Here is a 25322-nt window from a genome sequence, read left to right on the forward strand (position 1 = left end):
AAAAGACTGATTCTCTAAAACAGGACTTGGGTTTTTCACATTCAGTAAAGCTAGGTTGGGGATTAGATATCTGTCCTTACAGTGCTACAATAATTCTGTATATTTCTATATGTTGCCAGATGATAAAGACTTCCAGAAAAACACTGCAGTGCTCAGGCAGCATGAAAAGGCCAGATACATGGGAGAAGTTCATTCATGTGTTAAGATGACACAGCAGTTCAGCAAATCTTAAACCACCTCTCCAACAATGTAAAGTCTTCTTTTGTCTTCACGATCAAATTAAAAATTTTGGCCACTGCTTTGGCCTTTTTAGGGAAGCTCTTGAGAATGTTGAAGATAGTACTTCCCTTGTAGATACTGAGGTCAGTGCTGTTATCAACAAACGGAGGTAACTATATTTTCTCTTATTTACACTCATATGCCAGTAATACTCTATAGCATTGATAAAGTACTCAGAAACTTCAGTCAGGCGCACCAATGCCTCACCAAACTTCACATTTCTAAATCACCTACTCCGAATTATTGCAATTTGTGTTGTTGATCCCCTAGAAAACCTTTAGCACTTTTTCAGACTTCTCTCATACTGCACTAGGCTTTTTTTTCCATAATTATCACCATGATTCTTACCTCATTGTATGATGCCAGAGGTTGAGACTTCAACGAAAATATCAAATGTCATAGAACTCACTGTTTCCAGACCTTGTAATTTTATACTGATTCTCTCACTGTTTAAAGCCTTTATATGTGGAAAGCAGCACATATAAGGTCATGGAAGAGGGTATTCATATATAGAAAGATCTCTGTCTTTGATGATGTTCATGAGTTTGCAGTTATGAAAGCTGTGAGCTACAGAAGACTTTGCACCTTTGGCTTATAATATCTGTTTGTTAGATATGAACCTTGGCTATCTGCAGCCGTGGTGAATACTACTAATACCTTCGCATACTTTCAATCAGCCTAGTACAGTATGATGAGCGTTCCAAAGTGACTAGTCTTGCTTGTGTACATGTTAACAAATGCAGTTTGGAGGACCCAGGTTCTACACCAGTCCTATCCCCCTTCTCCAGTCAAGCACAGGACACCTTTGGAACTGACACATTTATGATTCAGAAAGGCAGCTGTTTGTTTTATAAACATCCACACTAGCCAAATCACAGAGCAACGAATCTGAACTAGAAGATATAAACACCACAGCAGAAACAACTGCAATAAATTAGGCAAATTAAAAATCATTAAATGATGGCAACACTGAATGCAAACACGAGATCTGCTATCTTACATCTAAGTGAAGGAAATGCAGCCCTCAGCAAGTCTTCAATGCCAAGCATTCATACATGTAATAACTGTGTCAGAGTTTCCCTCTGTACCCCTACTGACTTATAAGGAGAACTAGAAAGAACACATACTGATTCAGCCTGATAAGAGAGAACTTTGAAGAGGTTCTTCTCCACATCGGCTTTGTGCACATTAACATCTGCTTCACCATCGCTCCCCTTAAGTAACTTTGCATACAGTTTTTCTATACTCTGGAAAACAAAGCATAGGCATCACTCATGGAACTTACAAACAGGTGTGTTTAGAAGAAATTAGAACTGGAAAAGAACCTACGCTCATGGCAGTCTCTAGAAATCCATCGGCGATATCAGCTTTTCCAATATCGATCCATCCTTTCCCAGTTTTCATAGACATCTGAAGGAGCATATAAGTGCTTTGTGAAAATATAGTCACTTTCAAGAAAGGTAATGTTAGATCTCATCTTGATGCACATATCTAACATAGGAAGGGGTGTTTCAGCTCTTCAATTTCTGTCAAGAGCCTCTCACGTCTGATTGAAGTCCTTAACACTCAGATCAAGCATAAGAAATACGGTGTCCTACTAGACAATATTATAAGATACTGAAATAAATAAATATGCTGCTCATGTAACATTCGACCATATGACAAAGATGTGATGCTAACTGCACTGTCCAGAAATTTCTAACTGTGCTGCCTCAGCAAGGGATCCCCATGACAATACAGGCTCCCCTTCAACGTGCATAATCACCAGAACTATAGGGGTATTTTGCTGCCTTTCCAAAGCAACCATGATAGGGTTTTGAAGGCTTCCCTTGGCGATCAACTGTACTTGATAGCTCACCCACCGCTGGCCTTACCAAAATCTGTCTTCGAATAGTTCCCTCCGGAGGATCACTGCCTTCACAGAGGCACACCAGTCTGCAAGCCACAAACCGTACTGCAAGAAAACAGCACAGACGTTCCTAAGTTCCCCCTCCTTTTTTTTTCTTTTCCAAAGTCAGGCCCTGCCATATCTGAAAGACTGCTTGTCATTTTAAATTTTAAGAGAGAAAAATTCGGAAGCTTCAGGAGTCAAAGCAGTCTGAATTTTAGCCAAACTGTTTAAAATGGCTTTTTAAGCATTAGAAAAAAAAAAAATATCATCAAAATACCTATTAAACAGTTTAGAGAGAATTTAAATTAAATGCATAGTATTCAAAGACTTAATTACCTTGCAGGTGCTAACAGTTAACATGCCTTGAGTGTCTCAAAATAGCCTTCAGCACAATACGGAAATGAAGTTTAATACTCTTTACATTTTCAAAGTAAAAAGCAAAAATATTTTCAGGCCTTCCTTATATACAAGGGGTGGAAAAGACACCACTTAAAGTATTTAAAATAGCCTCTCCCTGGCCCTTCAGCTGTGATACAAGATCTGAGAACATTACACTCTACAATTACTACTTATTTTGTGTACACTTACCCTTTTCCCTTTAACCAATATAATTTATATGATGCAGATTATACATAATTTTGACAATAATCCCTCAAGACAAAGATGTAGGCCAGATACTGCAATCCTGCAGAACCACATGAAGAACAGGTTGAGGGAAAAGACCAAAAGCTCATTTTGCTTTCCCTGAGACCAGCTCCTGGCTCCAAGCAAACCCACCTGGCTAAGGCAGGCAAGTTAAAAAGGGATCCAGAGGTTTTCTGTATGTAAACATTGATGAGATAGTTTCATTAAAGAAACAACCCCACTGATATAAATTGACCGACAGTCTAAAATGCACATTTCTTTTATTTACGTACGTTTTTAGATTAAAACCATAGCATTAGAAGACAAATCAGTTTCCTTTGGTCACATCACTGCTTTACTGACGCTCTGGCACAGAAAGGGGGAGGGATAAGAATGCCTACACAGATTCTGTGTCACAAGATCACTATTACACTAGGATGTTCCTTCCAGAACTGTTTATACAAGCCCAGCTGTATATTTTCATCTGCCTACACCCTATCTGCAAAGATCCAAACAAATCTACAGCACCATGTATATAGAACACATACGTACATTTAGCTCTTTGCTCATCATTGACAACAGAACCCGTGTGCTTGGTCACAGTCCAGTTCCACAGGTTTATTGCACTCTCTTCAACCTGAGCAGGAGAATTCCATTAAATTTAATTTTGTCTTGGATTTGGGTAATATTGAAATTCACTACTGGAAATCATCTTTTATGTGTATCACAGTAATGACCTGTCCACATGTTTGTGCAACTTCCTTTTACATTGCAGTCAAAGGTATAAGTTTTCCATGAAACAGTTCCATGATCCCACAGGGAGATCAGGGATTGTGACCTGAAAACAGCATGCTGAATGCACCACGTAGCATTTCTTCAGCTAAAAGTAGGGATCATTCTTTTCTACAGATCCATGATTTCAGAATTATAAGCAGCTGGCAGGAAGCACATACTCTTTTCATATGTATATTTCATAAGATATATTCAGTGTTATAAAAGACTATTTTACATCTTCTAAAAACATGAGAGCACTTCTAAGCTGAAGCAAGGTAAGAAAGAACACGACTGTGTAAATCCCAGGCTGACAAGACCTGAAGCTAAAAAGAACTAATTAATCCTGTGACCAATAGCACATATGTGTCACATCATCCACCAGTGCCTTCAGCTCCAATTTGAAATTATGTGTAACAGCCAATTTTGTAAGTAAAGTGATGAACTTCAGAAACATTCCCGTATGTTCCTAACCAAATCCCACTAATCTGTCATATTACTGAAATGTCCTAGCCTATGTTTCTATCAAATCCTTTTCCATTCTTAACAAAACATGACCCCACTCTGTCTGTCCAGGGTGAAGTTTTCTCACAAACATTCATAGATACCAAATTTCTGCAATAGTAAATCACCATGTCCAAAACACAACTGATTCACTGGCAGATTTCAGAATATCTTATGTACATATTAAACAAATGTCACAGAATTTGAAGGGATTAGAAAAAAAATACAAGAATTGTATGAGGTTTTAACACATTTACAATAAGGTTTCATGTATTTTTCCTATCAAAATGAAAACTAAGTAGTTTAATTACTTTAAACATTGAGAAACTTCTGATATTAGCAGGAAAAAAAAGGACAAAGGCTACTGACTGTATACTCTCGTTAAAAAGGCCTTCATAAAGACAAGCAGCTCCTTGAAGGGTGGCACTTACCATCACTTCACATCCTTGTTTCCATAGCCTAAAAATGCACTCTTGCCTAACTAGGAGACATTTTAAGGCCCCTTTTATTGAAAAGATCCGATTATAAATTAATATCTCCTTTCTTTAAAAATAATTTAGCTCAACTGATTAAAGAAGAAAGATGCCAGTTCTGTGCTCCCATATTTCTTTACAGACGGCACTAAGCATGCTTTCTGGTGTGCCACCTGCTAACCCATCTTGGTCTTTGTCACAAATTTAGGACTTTCAAAATCAGCCTTCTTTAGATGACAATTGCTATATCTCTTCAAAATATAATTTCAGATTAAAAGGTTGAACGATATCTCAGTTGGTCTTGTTTTTATTCCTGATTCATGTATTACTCATCAGACTTCTTTTTGAAAAAGGTCTTTTAAAGTAGATGTTCACTACTTTGTAAGAACTTCTCTAGAAGAAATACACGGAAGGAAAAAAAAAAACATTACTAACAACAAACTAACCCACTTTTATAATGTATGAAAATAGGTACTTCTAACTCCAATACTGTGTGCTGGGTTTACCAGGCAGTTAAAACACTCACTTGTTTCTTCCTCCTCAAGCATCTGCTGTCACTGTCAGAATCCCTGCACAGGACAAAAAGGACCTCTCCTCTACCCAGTACCAAACTCTCAACGCATCAGTGCTCTACACTTGCATTTCTACTTAAAATTACAATTAAATACTACCATAAAACTGCCATAATAAAAATCTTAACATCATTAAGTCACCAGTAACTTTTCCCATTATGATGTTCACTTTTTGGGTCAATATTTTGCTTTGACTTTTTAAACATAGGATCTTCCACTTTATTTTGGACTTTAGCTCTGTTCAGTTAAAATATGAAAAAGTAACAAACTTGTCCTTAGATCCCAACAGCACTAAAATTACAGATTAGGGATGAGGGCAGGGGCTGGATGAGGGCAGGGGCTGGATGAGGGCAGGGGCTGGCAGAGCTGCGGGAGCCACAGCCTGCAGCCACACACCTGGGCGAGCGCTGCCGCGGGGGGTGAAACACACGACCCCCCCGTTTCTTCAGGCGGCTCGGAGAGGTGCCCCGGGCCGGAAGGCCGGGGCTCAACCTCAGCCGCCCCCCCGCCCTCCTCAGAGATGTTGCTCGCCGCCTGGAAGAGCTGCTCAGTGAGGGCGGCGATGCGGGACGGGGCTTCTTCCCTCAGCAGCTCCCGTACCAGCCCTGGAAGACAGGACGAGAGGGGCGTAAGACACAACCCGGGCTCCCAGGGAAAGCAGCCCTGGCCCCGCAGCAGACGGCACCTTCCACGGCCACCAGACGCGCTCCCGCCATGGCGGGGCCGCCCCTCAGCGCCGCTCTGAGGTGACCCGGGGCGGGAACGGCGCCGCTGCGCATGCGCGGCGCCGCAGAGCATGCCGGGCCCGGCGCCGCGGCCGGACCGAACCCAACTCTGGCGGTGGCTACGCATGCCCATTGGGTGTCCGGCGGTACCGCCCCGCCTCCCCGCCTAGAGTGACAGGCGCTGGGGCCAGTCGGATGGCGCGGCGGACCGTCTCTCCCGCTCGCCGTCCGGTGAGCGCCGCGGCCGTTCTGGAAGGATCCCGGGAGCGGGGCCCGGCCGGGCGCAGGAGAGATGTCGGGGCTGCTCCACACTACGCTGAGCGGGCTCAACAGCGACTCCTACTGCGAGATCAGCCAGTACCGCGACCAGCACTTCCGGGTGCGCCCGGGCCTGCGGCGCGGGGGTGGGGGCGGTGGGGCCCCGGCAGGGCGGGGGTGGAGCGGCTTCTGACAGCGCGGGCGGGGCCCGAGCCAAGGCCGGGCGAGCGGGAGGTGCCCGCCGGGGCGGCAGGAGTGCTAATCCCGCTGCCTGCTCCCCTCAGGGTAGCAAGCAGCTGCAGGAGAAATCCCTGAAGATTTCCTCTACGCTGTACGTTGGCAACTTGTCCTTCTACACCACCGAGGAGCAGATCCAGGAGCTCTTCTCCAAGTGCGGGGATGTCAAGAGGATCGTCATGGGGCTGGACAAGATCAAGAAGACCCCCTGTGGCTTCTGCTTTGTCGAGTATCCTTTCCGGTTCCCTGTTACTGCCAGCCCGTGTGCGGCTGCCACCTTTAGTTCCTCTGCACAGCAAGCTCAGCTGTACTGCTGTGGAAAACCTGACAAGGAGTGATAGTCATAGAATCATTTTGGTTGGAAGAGACCCTCAAGATCACAGAGTCCAGCTGTAACCTAACTCTGGCACTAAACCACATACCTAAGAACTTTGTCTAAATGCCTTTTAAACCCCTCCAGGGACGGTGACTCCAGCACTTACCTGGGCAGCCTGTTCCAGTGCTTTACAACACTTTCTGTTAATAAATTTTTTCCTAATATCCAATCTGAACCTTCCCTGTTGCAACTTGAGGCCGTTTTCTCTTGTCTTATCACTTGCTACTTGGGAGAGGAGACCAACCCCCTCCATGGTACAACCTCCTTTCAGGCAGTTGTAGAGAGCAATAAGGTCTCCCCTCAGCCTCCTGTTCTCCAGGCTGAACAGCCCCAGTTCCCTCAGCTGCTCCTCCTGAGACTTGTCAGGTGTTTTCTACCAGGTGCTTCCCTTCCAGCCTTGCTGCTTCCCCACCACCATCTTGATTGAGAGACATACTGTACAGTGGTGCTGTGTGCGAAAAGTGTTACTGCTGCTGTGCTTGCTGGAGAAGGCAGAGAGTTCCTTTAATTTGTTAATTTCTTTAATGAACTTAGGGCCAAAATAAGAACTGTTACAATCGTCCGTCTTAGCTCTTGTCTGGCCAGGCACATGTTCACTTTCTCACCTTAACTTTACACCTGAATGAAGCAGCAGAATAAGCATTGGCGGTATTTCCAAGCGCAGGGTACATGCTTGTACAAGTTGTACTGTGAGCTGTCTTCGCAAAGCTCTCCTGTGAGGCCTGTGCCTCTTGTTCAAACTGAGTCAAGTTTCACATAAAAAAGGCACATGATAGATTTCTGGCGCTTAGCAGGTTATTAACATATTTGTTTAATCTACTGCTGAAATAAGTGATCCAAAGCGACTTCTTGTCTGTGCAGTTCAGAATCCTGTCTGAGTGGAAACTATTTTTAGCTTGGATTTATAGAAGCGCAGTTTTCGATCCTATAGAGAAAGCAGGAAGAATAGAAAGGGCTGGAAGGCAGAGTTTCTCTACTTCTCAGATACAATAGTTCTCTGTTTTATTTTCTTTGTCCCCAACAAAATAACACACTTAGTTCTCCTTATAGTATGCTTCAGGTACTACACAAGAGCAGATGCTGAACATGCAATGCGATTTATCAACGGCACACGGCTAGATGACCGCATCATTCGAACTGACTGGGATGCAGGGTTTAAGGAGGGGCGACAGTACGGAAGAGGAAAGACTGGAGGACAGGTAAAGGCAATACCAGTTCATACCTTGAATTTGATCCCCCTAAGACTGTGTTCTGCTTTGCTGCTTTTGTCCCATGCAGATCAATGTGTAGACTGTGAAGAGCTGGTATGAACTTCAGCCACCCCCATGTTGTTTTGATAGCTGATGCCTGGTGTTAAAAGCTAGAAACAGAACTGAAGGCCATTTCTGTCTGGGACTCCAGGCTTCCGCAATGCAAACAGAATCTTCCCTAATCTAAGCTAGTATTCTTAATGTGACGCAGAATTTGAATGGAGGGGGGCCAGTGTAGGTGCTAGGCCAATCTCATAATGCAGCTGTTTGCCCTGGCATGAAGGTGTGAGGTTCCTTTGCAGGTTTCCAAGGTGGAGGGGAGAAAACGTTCTGGAGGCCATGCCTGACAATTCAGAAAGTTGGACTGCAAAGCTGAATGGAAATGTTTTGGGGTCTTCTTTGCCCCGTGTCTAAAAAGACCTCAGCCATCACATAGATACTCAGTTGTAATTTTCACCACCTTTTTTGTGGCTTATTTGAACAGATTTTAAAGGAGTCAAAGTGTTTCTAACCTGAACTTCAGTTCCCCACCAACTGAGCAAGGAGGGGGTGATGATTCTGAAGTCTAGGCAGTGCAGGGCACTAATATCTGTGTTACTGCTGTACTCCAGGTACGAGATGAGTACCGGACAGACTACGATGTGGGAAGAGGTGGCTTTGGCAAGATCATTCAGATGCAGAAGGCAAATCATCAGCCTGCGATCTATTAATTTCCTCGTGGGTCCTAGCTCGTAGAGGGCTCTGTCCTTCCAGAGCTAGCCCTGTTCTCGGATTTAGGATTGGGGTAGGGAGTGAGATCCAAGTTCCAGCAAAAGGTGACCCTCCTTAGACTGTGGATATACGTGTATTCATTCCCCTTCCTTCTGGGCTAGAGAGGATGTTCTGTGCTGATACAGGGCAACAAGGGAAGGAAAAATGGACAGCTCTGCAGGATTCTGGGTAAGAAGAAATGCAGCTTTTCACACAGACTTTGTGCTATGCCATACTCTTCATGTTGCAGCTAAGCAGGTGACTTCCTCCAAGCTGCAACCACAGCCATGGTTGCTCTCAAATGGAACTTCTTAAAAGCTTACTGCCATCGGAGCCCTCCAGGTGTCTGGGCATCTTGTGAGGATGCACAAGAGATTCAGGTTTCTCATTTACAACCTCATCTGCTCACAAAGCAGTATTGCTCTTTGGATGGGAGAAGTGGAACAAGGCCTTGTCATCTGCTCGGAGGTGCTTACCTCCACATTTAACCCTTGGGTTGGTCCGGGCCTGCAGAGCATTTCTCCTTATGGTGCCCCCAGTGCTGCCTGGCTTTTCAGATCCTCACTGTTTGGTGTGGTTTGTTAAAAGTTTATTTTAATTTTTTTAAATAAACAGTTGTATTGGATCTGGCTGAGTTGGAGTTATTATCCCCCTAGCAGCCCATATAGTGCTGTGCTGTGTGTTGGTAGCTGGAAGGTGTTGATAACACAGCAGGGATTTGGCTTCTGCTGAGCAGTATCTCATGTCAAGGCTCTCTCCAATATTTGCCTGTCATCAGTAGGCTGGGGAGGGCAAGATCTTGGGAGGGGGCAGATCCAGGACAGCTGACCCCAGCTGACCAAAGGGATATTCCATACCACATGATATCTGCTCAGCAATAAAAGCTAAGAGAAAGGAGGGGGGGTGGGGAGGGCATTTGTTACTACAAGATTTGTCTTCTGGAGCAACCACTGTGCCTACTGAAGCCCTACTTCCTGGAGAGTGGCTGGACATCTGCTGATGGGAAATAATAAATCTTTTGGTTTCATTTACTTCTGCACATGGCCTCGCTTTTGCTGAATTAAACTGCCTTTATCTTGACCTATGATTTCCAACTTATTTTCTCTCCCAATCCTGCTGAGAAGGAGAGTGGCAAGAGCAGCTTGGGGGGCACCTGGCATCCAGCCAAGGTCAACCCACTACAGTCCCTTTTGGCACCCAGGGCGGGACATGAGCCAAGGGCAGTGTTGTATTAAGCACTCTACTGCTATACTAGTTACTAAGTAGCAAGCTTCTGTGCTGGTCATGGGGTTTATTGGCTGTACTGCTTATCTGTGTTTTGCTGAGCTTGGGAACACGTTAGTACAAGCAGTAGCTGTGTGCTTTGTGCTTGCGTTCATGGCCCCTGTGCTGGGCAAGCTGTCTGGCAGAGAGGATGAGGGAATACGTCTCCTTCCTACTTGGGATTGATGTGGGTGGTTTTATTATGGAGGTTCCCAAGGTCCTTGCTCACCCTTACGTGGGCTGTTTAATACTACTAATTAACACTTTGGGCATACTACAGAGTTTGTGGAATCTGGTGTCATCTGGTGTAAGAGAAGACGACTTTTGGGTGAGGTGATACGGAAACGTGCCCTGAGGAGGCTGGTCCCTGAGGGGCAGGGTGTGAAGTTCTTCTCCGTCTTATTTCCCGTCTGCAGTGCTGCTGAGGAGGGGAGTGACAGAGCAGCTTGGTGGGCACCTGGTGTCCAGCCAGGGTCTACCTGCTACAACAGCCAGTCCTGCACCTGTTGCAGTTTGCACATCAAAACCACTTGCTCTATCACACAAACTGGGGGACAACATCTCCTGTTATGTGTTAATGCTGCTGTCACTTGCAAACACAAAGATAGACCCTAAAAGGGGGTGCAAGTTTTTTTCTCTCAGCTTCCACCTTGGTGCTGCCTTTTCCTCCTCTTCAGTTTTGCAATAGCTGATGGCTGATGTCAGAAGGAAGTTGCTCATGAAGTGAACGGCTGCTCTGAATATGACAAGTCCTTACGTCTCACATCGGTAGGTTCTAGGAGAACTTTCTCTATTCTGTCACCTCTTCCACAATCAGAGGAGTGTATAAAGCAAAGCAAAGGCCCACTCTGCATTTCAGAGAAGAGGGAACCAGGAACTCCCCTGTGTTTATGACAGACTTTCTTCCCATTTTAAGAAGAGCATCGCCGACACTCTCTAACCTGTTCTTAGGATGCAAACTAGAGAGCAGAGGAGTTGAAAACCCTTTCTGATCTGTCCCAAAGAACCTCTCAGCTATGGCAGGTGATTCCATTGAACAAGTTAAATTCTGTCTGTAAATTTGGTTTGTATTATGTAAATAATAGCAGCTGGTCCCTGCCCAATAATGTGTAACTGTGATTTTTCATGCATTACCTCATCCAAGATAATAGAAACTGTTTCACACCCATCTGCAGACCAGGCATACAATTTAAATTAATTTAACACTCACATTACCCTGAAGTCTTGATAACTGCAAGTTTTAACTGGGGGAAGGGGGGTTTTACATTTCACTTGTTGAAATGTCTCCTACCTGTTTGTTTTGCAAGTCAGGTTGCTGTGCCTGTACAACTGTCACAGGTCTTGAAGGAACTGCATGTTTAGTCTTCAGCAGGTTTAAGCAATGACAGCTTTGAGAAACCTGTGAAGCAGCTCCCCCTGACATGCTGTGAAAAGGAGCAGGACATTTGACCTAAGAGCAAAAATACAAGCAGTCATCTGTCCAGGCTGGCACAGCAGCATGAGGTCCTTCATGGAGAGTATGAATTACAGAGGGAATAATTGCCTGGGCAAACAGAGCAGGGAAATGGGAAAACTTAAGGAAGACAGGGAGAGATATCTGCCATTAAATTCTAGGATTAGCAAAGGAATCTCCTGTGTATGAGGTAAGGAAACATAAGGCAAGCTTTCCATTTGCTCCTGGAAGAGCCTGGTGTGGCCAGCTGGACACACCAGTTCTATGTATGTGACAGAACACGCAGAGATCTGTTCAGTCAGGTGCCTGGGCTGTTTTATGACTGCAGGAGGCATCAGTCCCTATTTTTGCAAGATACTGTGATTTCGGCTCTACACAGATCTCCCTGTCGCGTTCACTTCAGTCTGGAGGAAGAGTGTCTCCTTCAGCAAGTCCCAAACCAGAGCTAAGCAATCTATGCACCTTTCCTCTTTCAACATAACCTTTGCAAAGAGATTTGTGCAGACTTTTTTTCAAATGCATGTATTTGCCAAAAAGAACCCATCTCAAATACTGCAGCTGTAGTAGATGTCAGGATCCCTTCCTCCTACAGCAATCCCAGACAGAACCAAAGAGAGATGAGAAAGTTTACAAGTCAGTAGGTGCTCCCAGCCTGTGGCCTGTGCTGCCATGTGTAGGTACCCACATGGCACCATGCTGCATCAGTCAGAAGAGATGTCCTTGCCAAGAGTGTTCCCAAGCATGGTGGCTGCCAGGATCCTAGAGCAGCCTCTCCTGCCCTGGCTGGGCTCCTGGCCATGCCACACTCTGTGCCCAAAAGACTCAGGCTCCAGGGCTGCCTTTCAGTCACCTTTCATCAGCACACAAAGGTCCTATATTAAGAGAGAAAACCCTTTGTCCTCTCATTGCTGGGACAGCACCAAGCTGGGCAGTGCAGCAAACAGACTGAGAGACTTGATGAGACCCAAGAGAAACCAGGTACAGCTTAGCACCAAACAAGTGGCTGCCTCTCCAGGTCGTGAGGTGTTAACATGCTGGACGCAGAGGCCATGTTCCCTGACCCTGACTGGCAAGCTTTTTCTGCAAAGACCCCTGATGCTGAGTTCAGGCCAGCACCAACCAAAGGAGCTTAAACCACCCTTCAGGCTTCTTGTGGCATCAGGACTTGGATTCCAATGAGTTTCTGCTGGATGCCTTGTAATCTGTGGAGACTCTCTCCCTCCATGACAGAGAACAGAATAAAGTGGAGCAGTTTTGCCAGGAAACGTTGCTCCTTCTCAGGCTTCTCGCCCACGCTGTCACTCAGGAACACCACAGTCAAAGCTATCTGCACTGGGGAGGGGAAGAGGCAGGCTGTGGTTCTCATTCAGTGTGAGTGTTCAGCTTTTGGAGTCCCCTTTGATTCTGTAATAAATCTGAGCAAACTTCAGAGCTGTCAGATGAATGGCAACATTACAATTGTGGTGTCTCCCAGACGCTTCCAGCCACTGGTGCCCTCAGAAGACCCTGATCGGCTTCCTCTCCCATTTGTGTCATATGGGATCCCACACTTTGCCAAACACCCTGGAGTGGGATGCCCCAGGCATCACAGTACTGGTAGATGAGACAGACCATCTCACCCTCCACACAACAGAACCAGCAGACCAACTCGTCTGGCTGGTCACTGTCAAACCCTGAGAAATGAATCCTCTTCCCAGCCATTTTCTCCACTGCCAAAGCTGCCGTCAGCTTCATGTGTGGGCACTAGCATGGCCTGCTCAGCTCCAGAAAAGCATAGCTGGAGTCCATACTGACCAAATTGGGGACCTGGATCCAGTCCATGGGCACCTATGTGTGCTGCGCCTGAGCCCAGTGCATCACCAGCCTCCCTGTCCCTATCCCATTGGCTGTGCCAACATCAGGAACACCACCTTGATCTTCTTGGCCCCCTTCACACGGTCTTTGCTATTGTGAACACGGTGGGCAGCAGTGAGCATGCGCTGCTCAGACACCAGCACAGCTGTGCAGCCTGTGCACATCCCAACAGTGGCAGAGAAGGGGTAGTTCTTCAGCAAGTGGTTCCTGCTGATGGAAAATCACTTGTCTGTGCCATAAATCTGCCACTTATGTCATACATGCCACTTCACTGTCTCTTCTCTGCACCACTCACCGGCAGACTCACTTCTACCACGGTGAGGGTGTGGGTGCCATTGGGATAAAACATCTCGTAAGAGAGTTATTTCTGGAAGTCCTCAGGGACCAGGGCAGATTCCTGCTGGGTGCAGGTGTCGTTGCAGCGTGTTGTCAGCTTCAGGATGGGCTGTGACATGAACTGCCCTTTGGTGAGTTGCAGCACAGACGGGGGAACAGGAGTGGGAACCAGGCTACCAGCTGCAGCACTGGCAAGAAAAGAGAGCAAGAGAAGAGCAACCACCTGGCAGCGAGTCATCGTGCCAGACCTACAAAAGCAAAGCAAGGAAAGCGTTAAGCCTGCACGATTAGAGAGCTGGCCACCTGCCACGGCTCAGGGTCGGGAGTATTATCGGCCACTCACAGCCTCATACCATCTACTGGGTCATGCGTACTTAAGCTGTTAACCACAGAAAGTAGAAAGGCTGGGACCTGCCTGGAGCTGGGTGAGTAAGGAGAGATAGGAATCTCACCCAGCACTGGCTTTGCTCTCCTGGAGCTCTCCTGGACAATGAGGCCCTACAGTGCGACCCAAGATTGCTGCAGAAACACCACAAGCTGATGAGTTTGCTCCGTTGCACCAGTAACCCCATCTAGCCCAGGGTGTATTCCCCAGATTCCAGGACTAGAGCCCTGCTGATGGCTGCGTCCCACTGAGCAGCTGACACAGCTCCACTCCACTAGCTGGTCACCTGTGGGGAGGAGGATCTGACAGTACCTACTTGCTGGTGCTGCAGGGAAGAAAAATGCACATTAACTCCTTGGGTTGAAGTATTTGATGTCACAGGGCAGTGCAGACCAGCCAGCCTATTTTAGCTCCTAAACAGATCATTGTACCCAATTTAAAATTTAGTCTGCTGCTGTATCCACGTGCCAGGGCCATCCTTGCTCTGGCAGGGGCGCAGTGCAGGGGACAGGTTTGGTAGTGCCAGCTCTCCTTCCAGCCGCTCAGCGACACAGCCCTCCATCTCCATCCTGTCCCAAGCCTGTGTAGCCACATGGGCTCCTCTCAGCAGCCTCCCCAAAGGCTCTTCCTCAGCAAGCAGCTGGTGTGCAGAGAGAGCTGCTCCGATCCCACCTCCACCGGGAAAGCCCTTTGTTCCCTGGAGGTAACTGGGGTCTGCACCGGACATGCGGCAGTGCGTGGGGTTATGAAAGTCACGGGATGGGCTGGAGCCAAGTGGGGAGAGGGCCTGAGACCCACCAGCTCTCTGCACTCCCTGACCCACCCGTGCTGCATCCCCAGTATGGCCCACGGCCAGAGCATGTCATCACTGCCATGCTGCCCCAACTGCCTGCCCCTCAGCATGGCTGGGGCCAAACGCAGCCAGAGCCAACAGCCCTCCAGCTCCCCTTTAAATCCAGGTGGGACGACAAGAGGGGAACCACAAACCAAGCCCTGGCTGTAGCCCCGGAGGGGCCTGTCTGAGCAGCTCCCACAGCACTACAGCCAGCAAGACAGCACTGAAACAGGAGCCAGCCCTCCCTGCTGCCCGCGCTTGTGCCCAGTCTGCCTGGCACCCATGCTGCAGCAGAGGCACAGTCAGGGGAGCAGCTCCAAGCTTGTTTGGCTCCCTCCAGGGCTCTGCCAGCCATTCTGCCAGGGCTGGAGCTGCCTCAGAGAGGCCCATGGCTGGGCGGCAAGCAAGAACACAGCCTGTGCTGTGAATTTGGGTGGAAACTCCCTGGCTGATGAGGCAAACGACAAGCAGCTGCGTGCAAGGCTGGGGACCAGGCCCCTCACTGGCAAAGCCAGGATGTGCTTTTTGCTGCATTTTCTCAAACCTGAAAATGGCCCCTTCCAGACTGGCACAGGACGGGAAAGCACACCCTGCAGCCCCCAGCACCTGACAGCCTTCACCCAGGAACACACTTCCATCCGGGCCCCTCTCTGCACGATGGAGCCCTGGGTTGCTCTCACAGCATCTCAGCAGCCCACACGCAGGCTGGTGCAGCAGCATCACGGGCTGCTCCCTTGTGCCAGCAACATGCTGGGGCTGAGGCTGGGTGTTATTCACCCACCAACTGATGCACCGAGATGTACAATAATGCCAGTGGGGCCTGGGAAAGGCAGAGGCACTGCCTGGTGGAGGATGCGGTGCCATCCCTGGCAGCTCTGCCAGCTGGGGTGGGGCAGAAGGAGGCAGATGGCAGAAGGATGCAGAGTCCCAGGGCTGGGGCAGGCAGCCAAGGATAGGGTGCCCAGCACAGGGCACGGGGGTGGATAGGGTGCCCAGCATGAGACCCGGGGGTGGATAGGGTGCCCAGCACGGGGCACGGGGGTGGACAGGGCTGCTGTGCTCCCTCCAGCACCTGCACCCATGGCAGGATGGCACCAGCCCACCACACTGACACAGACCAGTGGTTGCCAGACGGCTGCTTCCCTGCTGGGCTGTCCCAGTGGGAGCTGCCCAGGGCTTCCAGTACCCCACTCCATGTCCAGAGCTCTGCCAGTCCGAATGGGTGCCCAGGATGGGACATCAGTGCTCAGTGGGATGGCCTGGAGCCAGGCACAGACATGCCCATGGGCACGAACAGACTCACACACAGCCATGCGTGTGGACATGCACACATGCATGGGGACATGTGCACAAGGAAAGGCATGGGAGGATGCAGCAGTGCCAAGCCAGGGGGTGAGAGCTGCAGCCGTTATCACTGCCCCATTGCCTGCTAAGCTTGGGCAACAGCACCTGAACCCAGGTGCATAGGTGCTGGGGGCACTGCGGGCTCAGCAGGGCCCCGTGTGCTGCCCCCAGCCAGAAGATACGCACCAGGCAGGGTGATGGGACCCAGTGCAGCACACCGAGCCACTGGCATGACCTGGAGAGCTGGAAGCACCTGCAAGGAGCCAGTACCAAGAGTCAGCTGCACCTGAGGGTTGGAGCTGGAGGCTCTGGCAGGGCACCCTGGCCCAGGGCAGCAGGACAGGCAGTGCCTGGCATGGGGCCAGAGCAGGTGCTGCAGCACTGTCCCCCCAGGCACAGTCCTGGGGCAAGGCTGAGCTCTAGCCCAGGGCCCAAGCAGAGCTGATGGTGTGGGTGACCTCACCACTGACTGTATAGTGACCCTGCTCCACTGCCAGGAAACAGAGAGAGATGCTAAAACCATGCAAGATCCATCTGCCCTAAATTAGTTTATTTTGCAAAATAATCTGTCAGGGCTGATTTAGACCAGACCAGAATCAGGGAAATCATCATCTTCTCATGTGGATGCAGCCCAGCTCCTGGCCACGCTTCTTCCACAGGCCATTGCTGGAGCTTCAAGGAGGTATTTCCAAGTACTTGACTGGAGCTGCTGCCCTGAGACCTGGTGACACAGTCCCAGGCAGCACAGCTCCCGCAGGGCAGAGCCATGGCAGGCTGGTATCCTGCCCACAGCTGGCCTGGAGCCCTGTTCCATGGTTCCTGGCTCACGGTCCCTGGGGACAGTGTGAGGGCTGGTGGCTCCAGATGGCAGTTTTAGGGCAGGGAGCTCACCCAGCACAGCCAAGCCCTGCTCTGCGCTGGCACCAGCCTGGCACCCAGCCCAGCAGCACGCGGGGTCTGTGACTACAGGGCATTAACACAAGATGCGGCGGGACCAACAGAGCCGAGCACTTAAAAGACATTTAGTTTAATAAGTATAAAAGTCAATGTTAAAATACCAACTATACAAAAGCATACGAGGTTGGACACTGGTGTGGTTACACTGCGGACATCTTCACAGACAACCAAGTGAGATGCTCACACCAAGCAGTGTTGCCGGGACAGCAAAGGGCTCAGTGTGGGATGCGAATCCCAGGCACAAATTGGGTTTTGGCCAGCTGAGCCCTGTGCTGCCAAGGAGCACTGGGATGCTGACAGTACCAGAACAAGACACAAGCCTCATCACAAGGCTCCAGTCATAGCTGCCATGTACACACCTGGTGCTTGGAAAGCACAAAGAGGAGGTGGTGACCACAGCCACATGGACAGACGGAACAAATAGAGCTGCACCATCACATGGGGACTCTTGTGCGCAGGGAAAGCAGCATTTTTGACAGTATCTTCCATGATGGGAGGGCCATGCTGGTGTCACTGCCACTTGGCAGGGTTGGGGGATGAGACATCAGCCCCAGGCCACCAGCGCTCCCAACCAGCCTGGGGACGTGTCTCTGTGACCACTGCTCTGCGAGGGGAAAGGGCAGCGCATAGCCCGGCTCCGTGTCCTGACCCTGGGACTTGCTCCCTGTGGGATGGGATGGATGTACCATGTGGATCATGACCTTGTCCCCGAGTGGGAATACTGGCAGAGGTCCACGGAGTGCTGGTGCCCGGTTGCTCAAATCGCAGCAGTGCTGGGGCCAAGGTCCCCTCCAGGGTGGTGCAGGGGCTTTTCTACTGTGGCACAGGGTTCCTCTGCATTTTTCCCTTCCACGCTATTCCGAATCCCATAGCCGAAGTAAATCATAAAACCTGCAGGACAGTTTCCACACTGAAATGCACAGCAGTGAGCTGCCACCCTGGGCAACAGCTGCCCAGGGGAGACCCTGTGAGTACCACGCTCCCCTCTGCAGGACACTTACCCACAGCCATCCAGATGGCAAACCGCACCCAGGTGCCAGGACTCAGCTGTACCATCAGCAGGATGTTAACGAACATACTGAAGATTGGCAGGAGTGGGAGGAAAGGTACCTGAGAGGGACAAGAGATGCCATGTCAGCTGCACCTTGAGGGACGCAGCCAGGCTCGAGGATGCACCTGGCCACAGAGGGCTCCCACAGCCCAGAGAGCATCTTGGCACTTCTCTGCTGGGGACTGCACCTCGGAGAGCCGTGTCTCAGGAACCTGGGCTTTCCTGGACAGTAACTGCTCAGCAGTGAGTCCTGGCAGACCCTGCAGTGGCCCAGACACTGCCAGGGGCCCATGGGGGTGCAGACACTAGGCCGTGGGGGGCTGCACTCACTTTGAAATTCAACCGTGCGTCACTCTGCGGCTGCCTCCAAACAATGATGGTGGGAATGAGCAGAGCCACAAGGAGCAGCACCAGAGCCGTGATCCAGCCCACGTTGGCATTCTTCAGCGCAGTCACCTTGAGGGTCAGGACCACGCAGATGACAGTGATCAGTGCAGCTGCAATGGAGGGGGCAGTCAGGAGGCTGCAGGGCACATGGTCTCCTTGGGCCCCAAGCCTCACCAACAGCTGGGCTGAGGTACCCACTCCTCTTGGTCACGTGGTGGCTCCAACACCCATCCCAATGCCTCAGGAAATTGCCTTGCCAGGGGAACTCGATAGCCCAGCAAGCCAAGGGGAGCCTGCACCCGGCTGCGCTTGAACCCAGCTCTGACACTTACCCAGGACTGGCTCAGCCTCCCCACTCTGGCTGCACAATGAAGCCATTGATGGGCAGATCAAGCCTTGCTGGCCAAGCCCCAGCACTCTCTGGGCCTGGGGACCACCCTCACTGGGTGGCCAGCTTGGGCTAGGCTTGTCACAGGGAGCTCCCATGACCATCCACACATGCCTGGCTTAGCACCCGTGTCCTCCATCAGCCCCCACGCATCCCAAACTTCAGCCATGCCCTGCGCTTGGCACCCTGCTCAGGGCAGAACAGGTCTGATGCCTGCTCTCCTCTGCCCAGTATGCCTACCATCCCTTCCTGGCTCTACAGAGACACACCAAAACACTCCGGCCCCTGGCTGGGGGAGACATCGGCTACCAGCTCCCAGTCACTCACCGATAACAGAGACACAGACGTAGACAATGCGCCCTGACATCCTGGTGGGGATGTCCCCAGGTGGGTTGAAGAGCTTTGCCAGAGACAGTGTCTCTTTTTGCTGGGCACTGGCAGCGGTAACAATGGGGTTCATGATCACCCTCTCCTCCTCATTCCCATTCAGCTCCAGCATTTCCATGGCCTTTGAGGAGTTCAGCTGCCCGGACTGGTACCTGAGCAGATGAAACAAGCTGCAGCGGAGCCCGAGGAACTTCCCAGCCCAAGGGGACAGTGGGCAGCTTCCCAAGGCTGTGTCCCCCCAGGAAAAAGCTGTGGCCACAAGCCCCAGGACTGACACACGGCATATCCACGCCGTGCACTGCCACACGAGAGAAGGCACTCACCGGAGGATGAGCACACACACCGCCACCAGGGAGTAGGCCAGCAGCGTGCCAATTGACATGAGGTCCACCAGGTCCTTCAGGTCAAACAGGAAGGCCATCACCGCTGCAATGAGGACACACAGCATGAGCAATGACTCCAGATCACCATGGGGCTGAGTGTGAGGTGGCAGCTGGCAGCCTTACCCGCAAGGAGACCTGAGGCAACGGTGGCTGACAGAGGGGTCTTTGTGCGGCTGTTGATGTTGGAGAGGAACTTGAAGAGCAGCCCGTCCTCTGCCATGGCATAGATCACACGGGGCATGGGGAACATGGAGCCCAGCAAGCTGCCATGGGGAGAGATGGCTCAGGGCCTGCCAGGCAAGCTGTCCACACCTACACAGGGTCAGGACCAGCTCTGTGCTGGGAGCAGGAGAGCAGCTGGACAGGGCAAATCACCAGCGCAGCCAGGACTCCTGCTGCTGGTCCCCAGGAGGTACCAGGGATAGAGACAGTCCTACCTGGTGGAGAGGGCACACAGCGATCCAACAGCAACAGCATAGCGGGCAGGCTCCCAGCCCACTGCCTTGAAAGCCTCAGGCAGGGGACTCTCCTTGTTCAGGAGGAAGTAGGGCACCATGAGGGTCAGGGCCGCAGAGACCCCGAAATAAGCCACGAAGCAGATGAGGAGGGACACAATGATGCCAATGGGAATAGAGCGCTGCGGGTTCCTGGCTTCCTCCCCTGTGTGGAGACAAGAGGCAGCATAGAATCAGAGAATAGTTTGGGTTGGATGAGACCTTTAAAGCTCATCTAGTTCAACGCCCCTACAATAAGGAGGGACATCTTCAGCTAGATCAGGTTGCTCAGAGCCCCATCCAGCCTGGTCTTGAATGTTTCTGGGGATGAGGCATCTATCACCCCTCTGGACAACCTGTGCTAGTGTTTTACCAACCTCATTGTAAAAAATTTCTTCCTCATGTCTGGCCTGAATCTCCCCTCTTTTAGTCTAAAACCATCACCCCTTCTCCTGTCGCAACATGCCCTTCTAAAAAGTCTGTGTCCATCTTTCTTATTTGTCCCTTTTAAGTACTGAAAAGCCACAATAAGCTCTCCCTGGAGCTTCTCTTCTCCAGGCTGTCCTCACAGTAGAGCTGTTCCAGCCCTCCGATCATTTTTGTGGCCTCCTCTGGACCCGCTCCAACAGAACCATGTCTTTCCTGTACTAAGGGCTCCAGAGCACCCACAGAGCAGGGCAGCGGGCTCTGGGGGATGAGCTGCAGCAGGGACCTTCCATGACAGCACAGGCAGGGGCTGTTGGAAAGGAGGGGTCCCCAGCATCCTGCTGTGCTGGCAGAGGCTTCAGGACCGCTGAGAACAGAAGCACGTGGCTACAGCCCCCGCTTCCAGGCATGCGGCTGCCTGGCAGCTGGGCTCGCAGCCCCCCCGGCCGTGCCAGCTCTCTGTCCCCACCAGAGCCTGCTGAAAGTGGACCCTCTGTCTGCATGGGCAGGGCAACACAGCACTGTGCCCTCTGCTCCCCAGCCTTTGCAAAAGCCCTGCTCTCCTGCTCCCCAGCAAGGGACTTGGGACCGTAGGAGGGATGGAGAGGAGCTGCCGGGCAGCTCCTGGGGGCGGGGAGGCACAGGCAGGGAGGCACAGGCAGGGAGGTCAGGCAGAACAGCCTGTACCAGCCACCCACTAAGTAGATTCCTGGAGGAATGAGAGGAAATTAAGAGGGCTTCCTGTGCTCCGGAGAGCGGCGGTTCTGCACGAACTCAGTCATTTAGAAAAATGTTGCTTGAAGCTGGGAAATAACCAGGAGGCACTAGCAATTCCCAGCGCTGTTGCAGCCCCGACTCAGCAGCGGAAAGGCTCCCTGCTGCCCTGGGAGCTGCCTGCACAGTCAGGGTGCAGCCCCGCTCCCACCGCGCAGTGTGGGGAGCCCCTTTTCCTGGGGCAGGGCAGGCTGGGAGTCCTTTTGTGCTGGCCCAGCTGGGGACAGAGCTACCACGGGGAGGCCTCCCAGGGATGGTGCGACAGGTTGTTTCCCACGCCACAGAGCATCCTCCCCAGCAGGTCCCAGCCATCTGCTAGCTGCGCTGGGGAAATGCCGGCACCACCCTCACCCAACTTGGTACCTGTAGTGGCGATGCAGTCAAAGCCCACGAAGGCGTAGAAACAGGTGGCAGCACCGGTCAGAATCCCTTCCAGTCCAAAGGGGACAAAGCCACCAGAGCCGAAGGCTTTTTTGCTGGAAAGGAGGGAAGAGAGCAGCTGCCATGGGGTGCGTGGACAGCGGGGCTGGTGCTAGCCCTGTGACGGACCCTGGTCTGGCATGGTTGCTTTCCTCACCTGACATCCGAGCGGTTGATGTAGTCCTTCTCTGAGAGCTGCCAGTTCTTGATGTCTCCCTTCACGAAGCCAGCGATGATGACAAAGCCCAGCACCACCAGGTTCACTGCCGTGAAGATTTTGTTCACGAGGGCGGATTCACTAACGCCAAAGGCCAACAATGCTGCAGGGACAGAAGGGGTGAGTGGGGACTCTCCAGGCTCCCATGCCACCACCTGCAGTGCCACAGAGCTGCTCCTACACACTCACCAGTAAGCAGTGCAATCAATATCACAGCAAAGAAGTCTGGGTACTCAGCCAGAACCCCTGGCACGTGCACTGTGGTCTTGTTCATGAAGAAGTTGGAGATGTGGTTACCGATGATGTTGTCGAATGCTGCGCTCCAGGCTCGAGCCACACTGGCTGTACCTGGTCAATGACAAACCTATTCATCAGTCCAAGCCCAGGGCAGAGCAGCACCAGCCACTCCCATCCCAACACCCACCTCCCTGCTGATCCCACCCCACACTCAGCTCCTGCAGCACCACACGCTGCCCCCATGAGCCACCCCCCCACTGCCAGTGCAGTGCTGGAAGGAGCCTGGGCACACATGCCATCACCCTGCCTGGCCCCGTACCTATCACATAGGAGAGGATGAGATTCCAGCCAGTTGTGAAAGCCCAGATCTCACCAACGGTGACGTAGCTGTAGAGGTAGGCAGAACCAGTCTTGGGGACACGTGCCCCAAACTCTGCGTAGCAGAGTCCAGCCAGTACCGATGAGAGAGCAGCCACCAGGAAGCAGAGAACGATGGAGGGACCAGCCATGTCCTTGGCCACCTCCCCAGCCAGCACGTACACACCAGCCCCCAATGTGCTGCCCACCCCCAGGGCTATGAGGTCCAGCGTGGAGAGGCAGCGAGCAAAATGAGTGTCCTCAGAGCTCAGATCCACCATGCGCCGGCGGATCAGCTTCTTCCCAACACTGGTCATTTTCCCCCCGAACATCTTGTCCTCTCGTGGGTGGTGCTCAGCGGCTCAAAACCCCTGCAAGAGAAGGGACCAGAGGAGCGTGAAGCTCAGTGCCCTGCAGGCAGCAGAACCCACACTGCAGGGACCAGGGCAGGCAGTGATGCCCACAGGAGCTGTGCGCCTGCTCCTGGTCGACCCGTCAGCACCAAGCCCCCACCACACTGGTGGGGAAGAGACCACAACAGCTTGCCTCAAAGCACCATGGGGCTGCGCACACCATACCTGCACAGCCTCTGCACCAGGAGAGCAAGGCGAGGGAGAAACCCAGCAAGTCCACAGTGGGAAACAGGCTTATTGCACAAGCCCTGTGTGGTCTCCACCACAGGGCTGCCGGGCATGTCCCAGAGCTTGCCCACTGTCTCCCAGCAACTCCAGACTGATCTGGCAGCCTGGAGATCCCTCAGTCCAAACTTGACTGCTGGAGCATCCCTCAGGCCTTATGCGTGGGCATGTGCAACAGGGATGGCAGTGAGACAAAGCATTCCTCCAGCAGAGGATTTGGCAGGCTGGGCTGACTTACTGGGACATTGCCATTCCTCCTTTGCTCCCAGCATCTGCACTACACCCTCGGCAGAGATGTATGGCCAGATGCACAGCGCAGGACCCCAGCACACATCCCTTGCGTGCTGGCAGTCCTTGTTGAGCAGCCTGTATACTCCGCAGGCTGCAATTGCCCTAAATGTGCAATACCCCCACTCCCCCACTCCCTTTGTTCACAGCAGCCATTCATCCCCAAAAACCTCTGGAAGATGAGCACTCTGTAGAGCAGGCAGCCTGCGCAGGCTGAGCGGAGCCACAAGGTAAGCAGCTTCCCAATGCTCAGATCTGCAGCTGGCACCTTGTGCCCAGCACTGGACCACTCGTCCACCAGCCCTTTCTCCCCACCTGCTGCTCCCTTCGTTGGGAAATGAAACACACTCCAGACAAGTGCCCGGGGCAGCAACAACGTTGTGCTGTATGGATCAGCGTAAAGTACACACGAGGATGACTTTGTGACCCTTTTCCACCAAAAGGGATTACCACAGTTGCAGCGGCAGCCCCCAGCTTCCTTATAACCAGCAAACCATCCCGTTTCTGGAGAAACCTCCTCCTGAGCTGGTACGTGGCACATTCAGCCTTGGCCCAAGGATCTCTCCCAGCTCAGGGCAGCCCCTGGGCCACGTTTCAGGGGAACAAGTGCCCCAGCACTGGCACACCCCCCAGCCACTGCCTGCACGGCTCTGGCTGCCCTCTCCAGTTCTGCTCGATTTCTCCGAGGGTTTCTGAAGCTCCTCCTGAGCTCTGCTTGGGGTTGGCAGCAGAAACAGAGCAGCGGCGGAGAAAAAAAGCGCGAACAGCAACCAAGCAGGAAGATGTGGGAGAGCCTCCCCTCCCTAACGCCGGCAGGCCCTGCTGTGCTGGGACTCGCCGTGCCCAGTGAAAGGAGCACGTTATGCACCGAGACCCCCAGCAGCTCCCGTCAGAGCTGGTCTAGGGCAAGCTGCTCAGCCGGGTCGGCTGGTTCCAGGGAGGCTCGGCTCATGGCCGGGGAGGTGACTCACAAAAAGCCACGCTGTCATGCTGGCAATGGAAAGTGCGCAGAGGAGGAGATGCAACGTGCCGGGCGACAGCTCCCGCCGGCAGGACCCTCTCGCTGTCTGCCACATCCCGCTGCCCACCCGCATCCCGCTGCCCACCCGCATCCCGCTGCCCACCCACATGCCGCCACGGCTTGGGGCAAGTGCCGGGGCCCGCCAGCCCCCGCTCAAGAGCCTCGTCCCAACCCCCGTGGGGGCATCTCTGATCCCGAGGGCTGCCAGCCGCGCTCCGTCCCGCCAAGGAGCCCGGCGCTGCCCCGGAGATGGCGGGACGGGAGAGGGATGCCGCGGCAGGACCCGACTGCCGCCCGTACCGACTCCACGTGCGGGCGGCGGCTGATGCAAGCGCGGCAGCCGTTGCACCAGGACCCGCCCGGCCCGGCAGCGGCGCTTGCCGCGACTCACCGGCGGTTCGGTTCGGTTCGGTTCGGTACGGCTCGGCTTGCTCCGGTGCGGCCCCGTTCCGCTCCGCTCGCCTGGAGACTGGCGCCGCCGCCTCTGCCGGTGAAGGGGTTGGAGAGCGTAACGTCTCCGCCCGCCCCTTGCCCGCGCGCACCCCCCCGAGCCGCCCCGTTTACAGGCGCCGGCGCTCACCCCCGCCCCCGGGGTGGCCGCCCCGCAAACCCGCCCCGCAGACCCAGGAAGTCTGTCTTTTCTCGGCCCCACCCGTGCCCAGTTCCACGCACTGAGACCCGTCAGATTTAAAAAAAAAAAAAAGTGTATATATATAT

The 25322-nt window shown here is 52.1% G+C and overlaps 3 protein-coding genes and 1 pseudogene across 7 annotated transcripts in view; 1 reads left to right on the forward strand and 3 right to left on the reverse strand.

Annotated features, from left to right (window-relative positions):
* Positions 1–5972, reverse strand: part of TEX11 (testis expressed 11) — a 30991-nt gene extending 25019 nt beyond the window's left edge. For 4 of the 5 annotated variants that reach the window (XR_010475664.1, XR_010475663.1, XM_065077695.1 and 1 more), the window contains exons 1-5: positions 5511–5972; positions 3347–3431; positions 2154–2233; positions 1609–1689; positions 1407–1526 (exon numbers count right to left, since the gene is read on the reverse strand). Coding sequence is in view for 3 of the 5 variants with exons in the window: in XM_065077695.1 (XP_064933767.1) it covers positions 1407–1526; positions 1609–1689; positions 2154–2233; positions 3347–3431; positions 5511–5972 (828 nt within the window). In the remaining 2 variants the exon portion in view is untranslated. The remainder of the gene's footprint in view (positions 1–1406; positions 1527–1608; positions 1690–2153; positions 2234–3346; positions 3432–5510) is intronic. The other variant, XM_065077696.1, reaches the window with a different exon arrangement.
* A 26-nt stretch (positions 5973–5998) lies between these two features.
* Positions 5999–9335, forward strand: LOC102095190 (nuclear cap-binding protein subunit 2). The gene is made up of 4 exons (XM_065077722.1): positions 5999–6218; positions 6382–6563; positions 7771–7909; positions 8572–9335. Exons 1-4 carry the CDS (start codon positions 6132–6134, stop codon positions 8668–8670), a joined length of 507 nt encoding a protein of 168 aa, XP_064933794.1. The 5' UTR covers positions 5999–6131; the 3' UTR covers positions 8671–9335.
* Positions 9336–12154: 2819 nt separating this feature from the next.
* LOC135580709 (serine protease 23-like) lies at positions 12155–15456 on the reverse strand (annotated as a pseudogene).
* Positions 15457–17191: 1735 nt separating this feature from the next.
* SLC7A3 (solute carrier family 7 member 3) lies at positions 17192–25184 on the reverse strand. The gene is made up of 12 exons (XM_065077711.1): positions 24997–25184; positions 22621–23029; positions 22254–22412; positions 22005–22167; positions 21791–21903; positions 20171–20393; positions 19857–19996; positions 19674–19776; positions 19291–19502; positions 18519–18685; positions 18139–18247; positions 17192–18028 (listed from the first exon to the last, which is right to left on the reverse strand). The coding sequence occupies exons 2-12, from the start codon at positions 22988–22990 to the stop codon at positions 17895–17897; spliced, it is 1893 nt and encodes a 630-aa protein (XP_064933783.1). The 5' UTR covers positions 22991–23029; positions 24997–25184; the 3' UTR covers positions 17192–17894.
* Between the last annotated feature and the right edge of the window lie 138 nt (positions 25185–25322).

The sequence above is a fragment of the Columba livia genome, chromosome 12, assembly GCF_036013475.1.
Source record: "Columba livia isolate bColLiv1 breed racing homer chromosome 12, bColLiv1.pat.W.v2, whole genome shotgun sequence".
Taxonomy (NCBI): Eukaryota; Metazoa; Chordata; class Aves; order Columbiformes; family Columbidae; genus Columba; species Columba livia.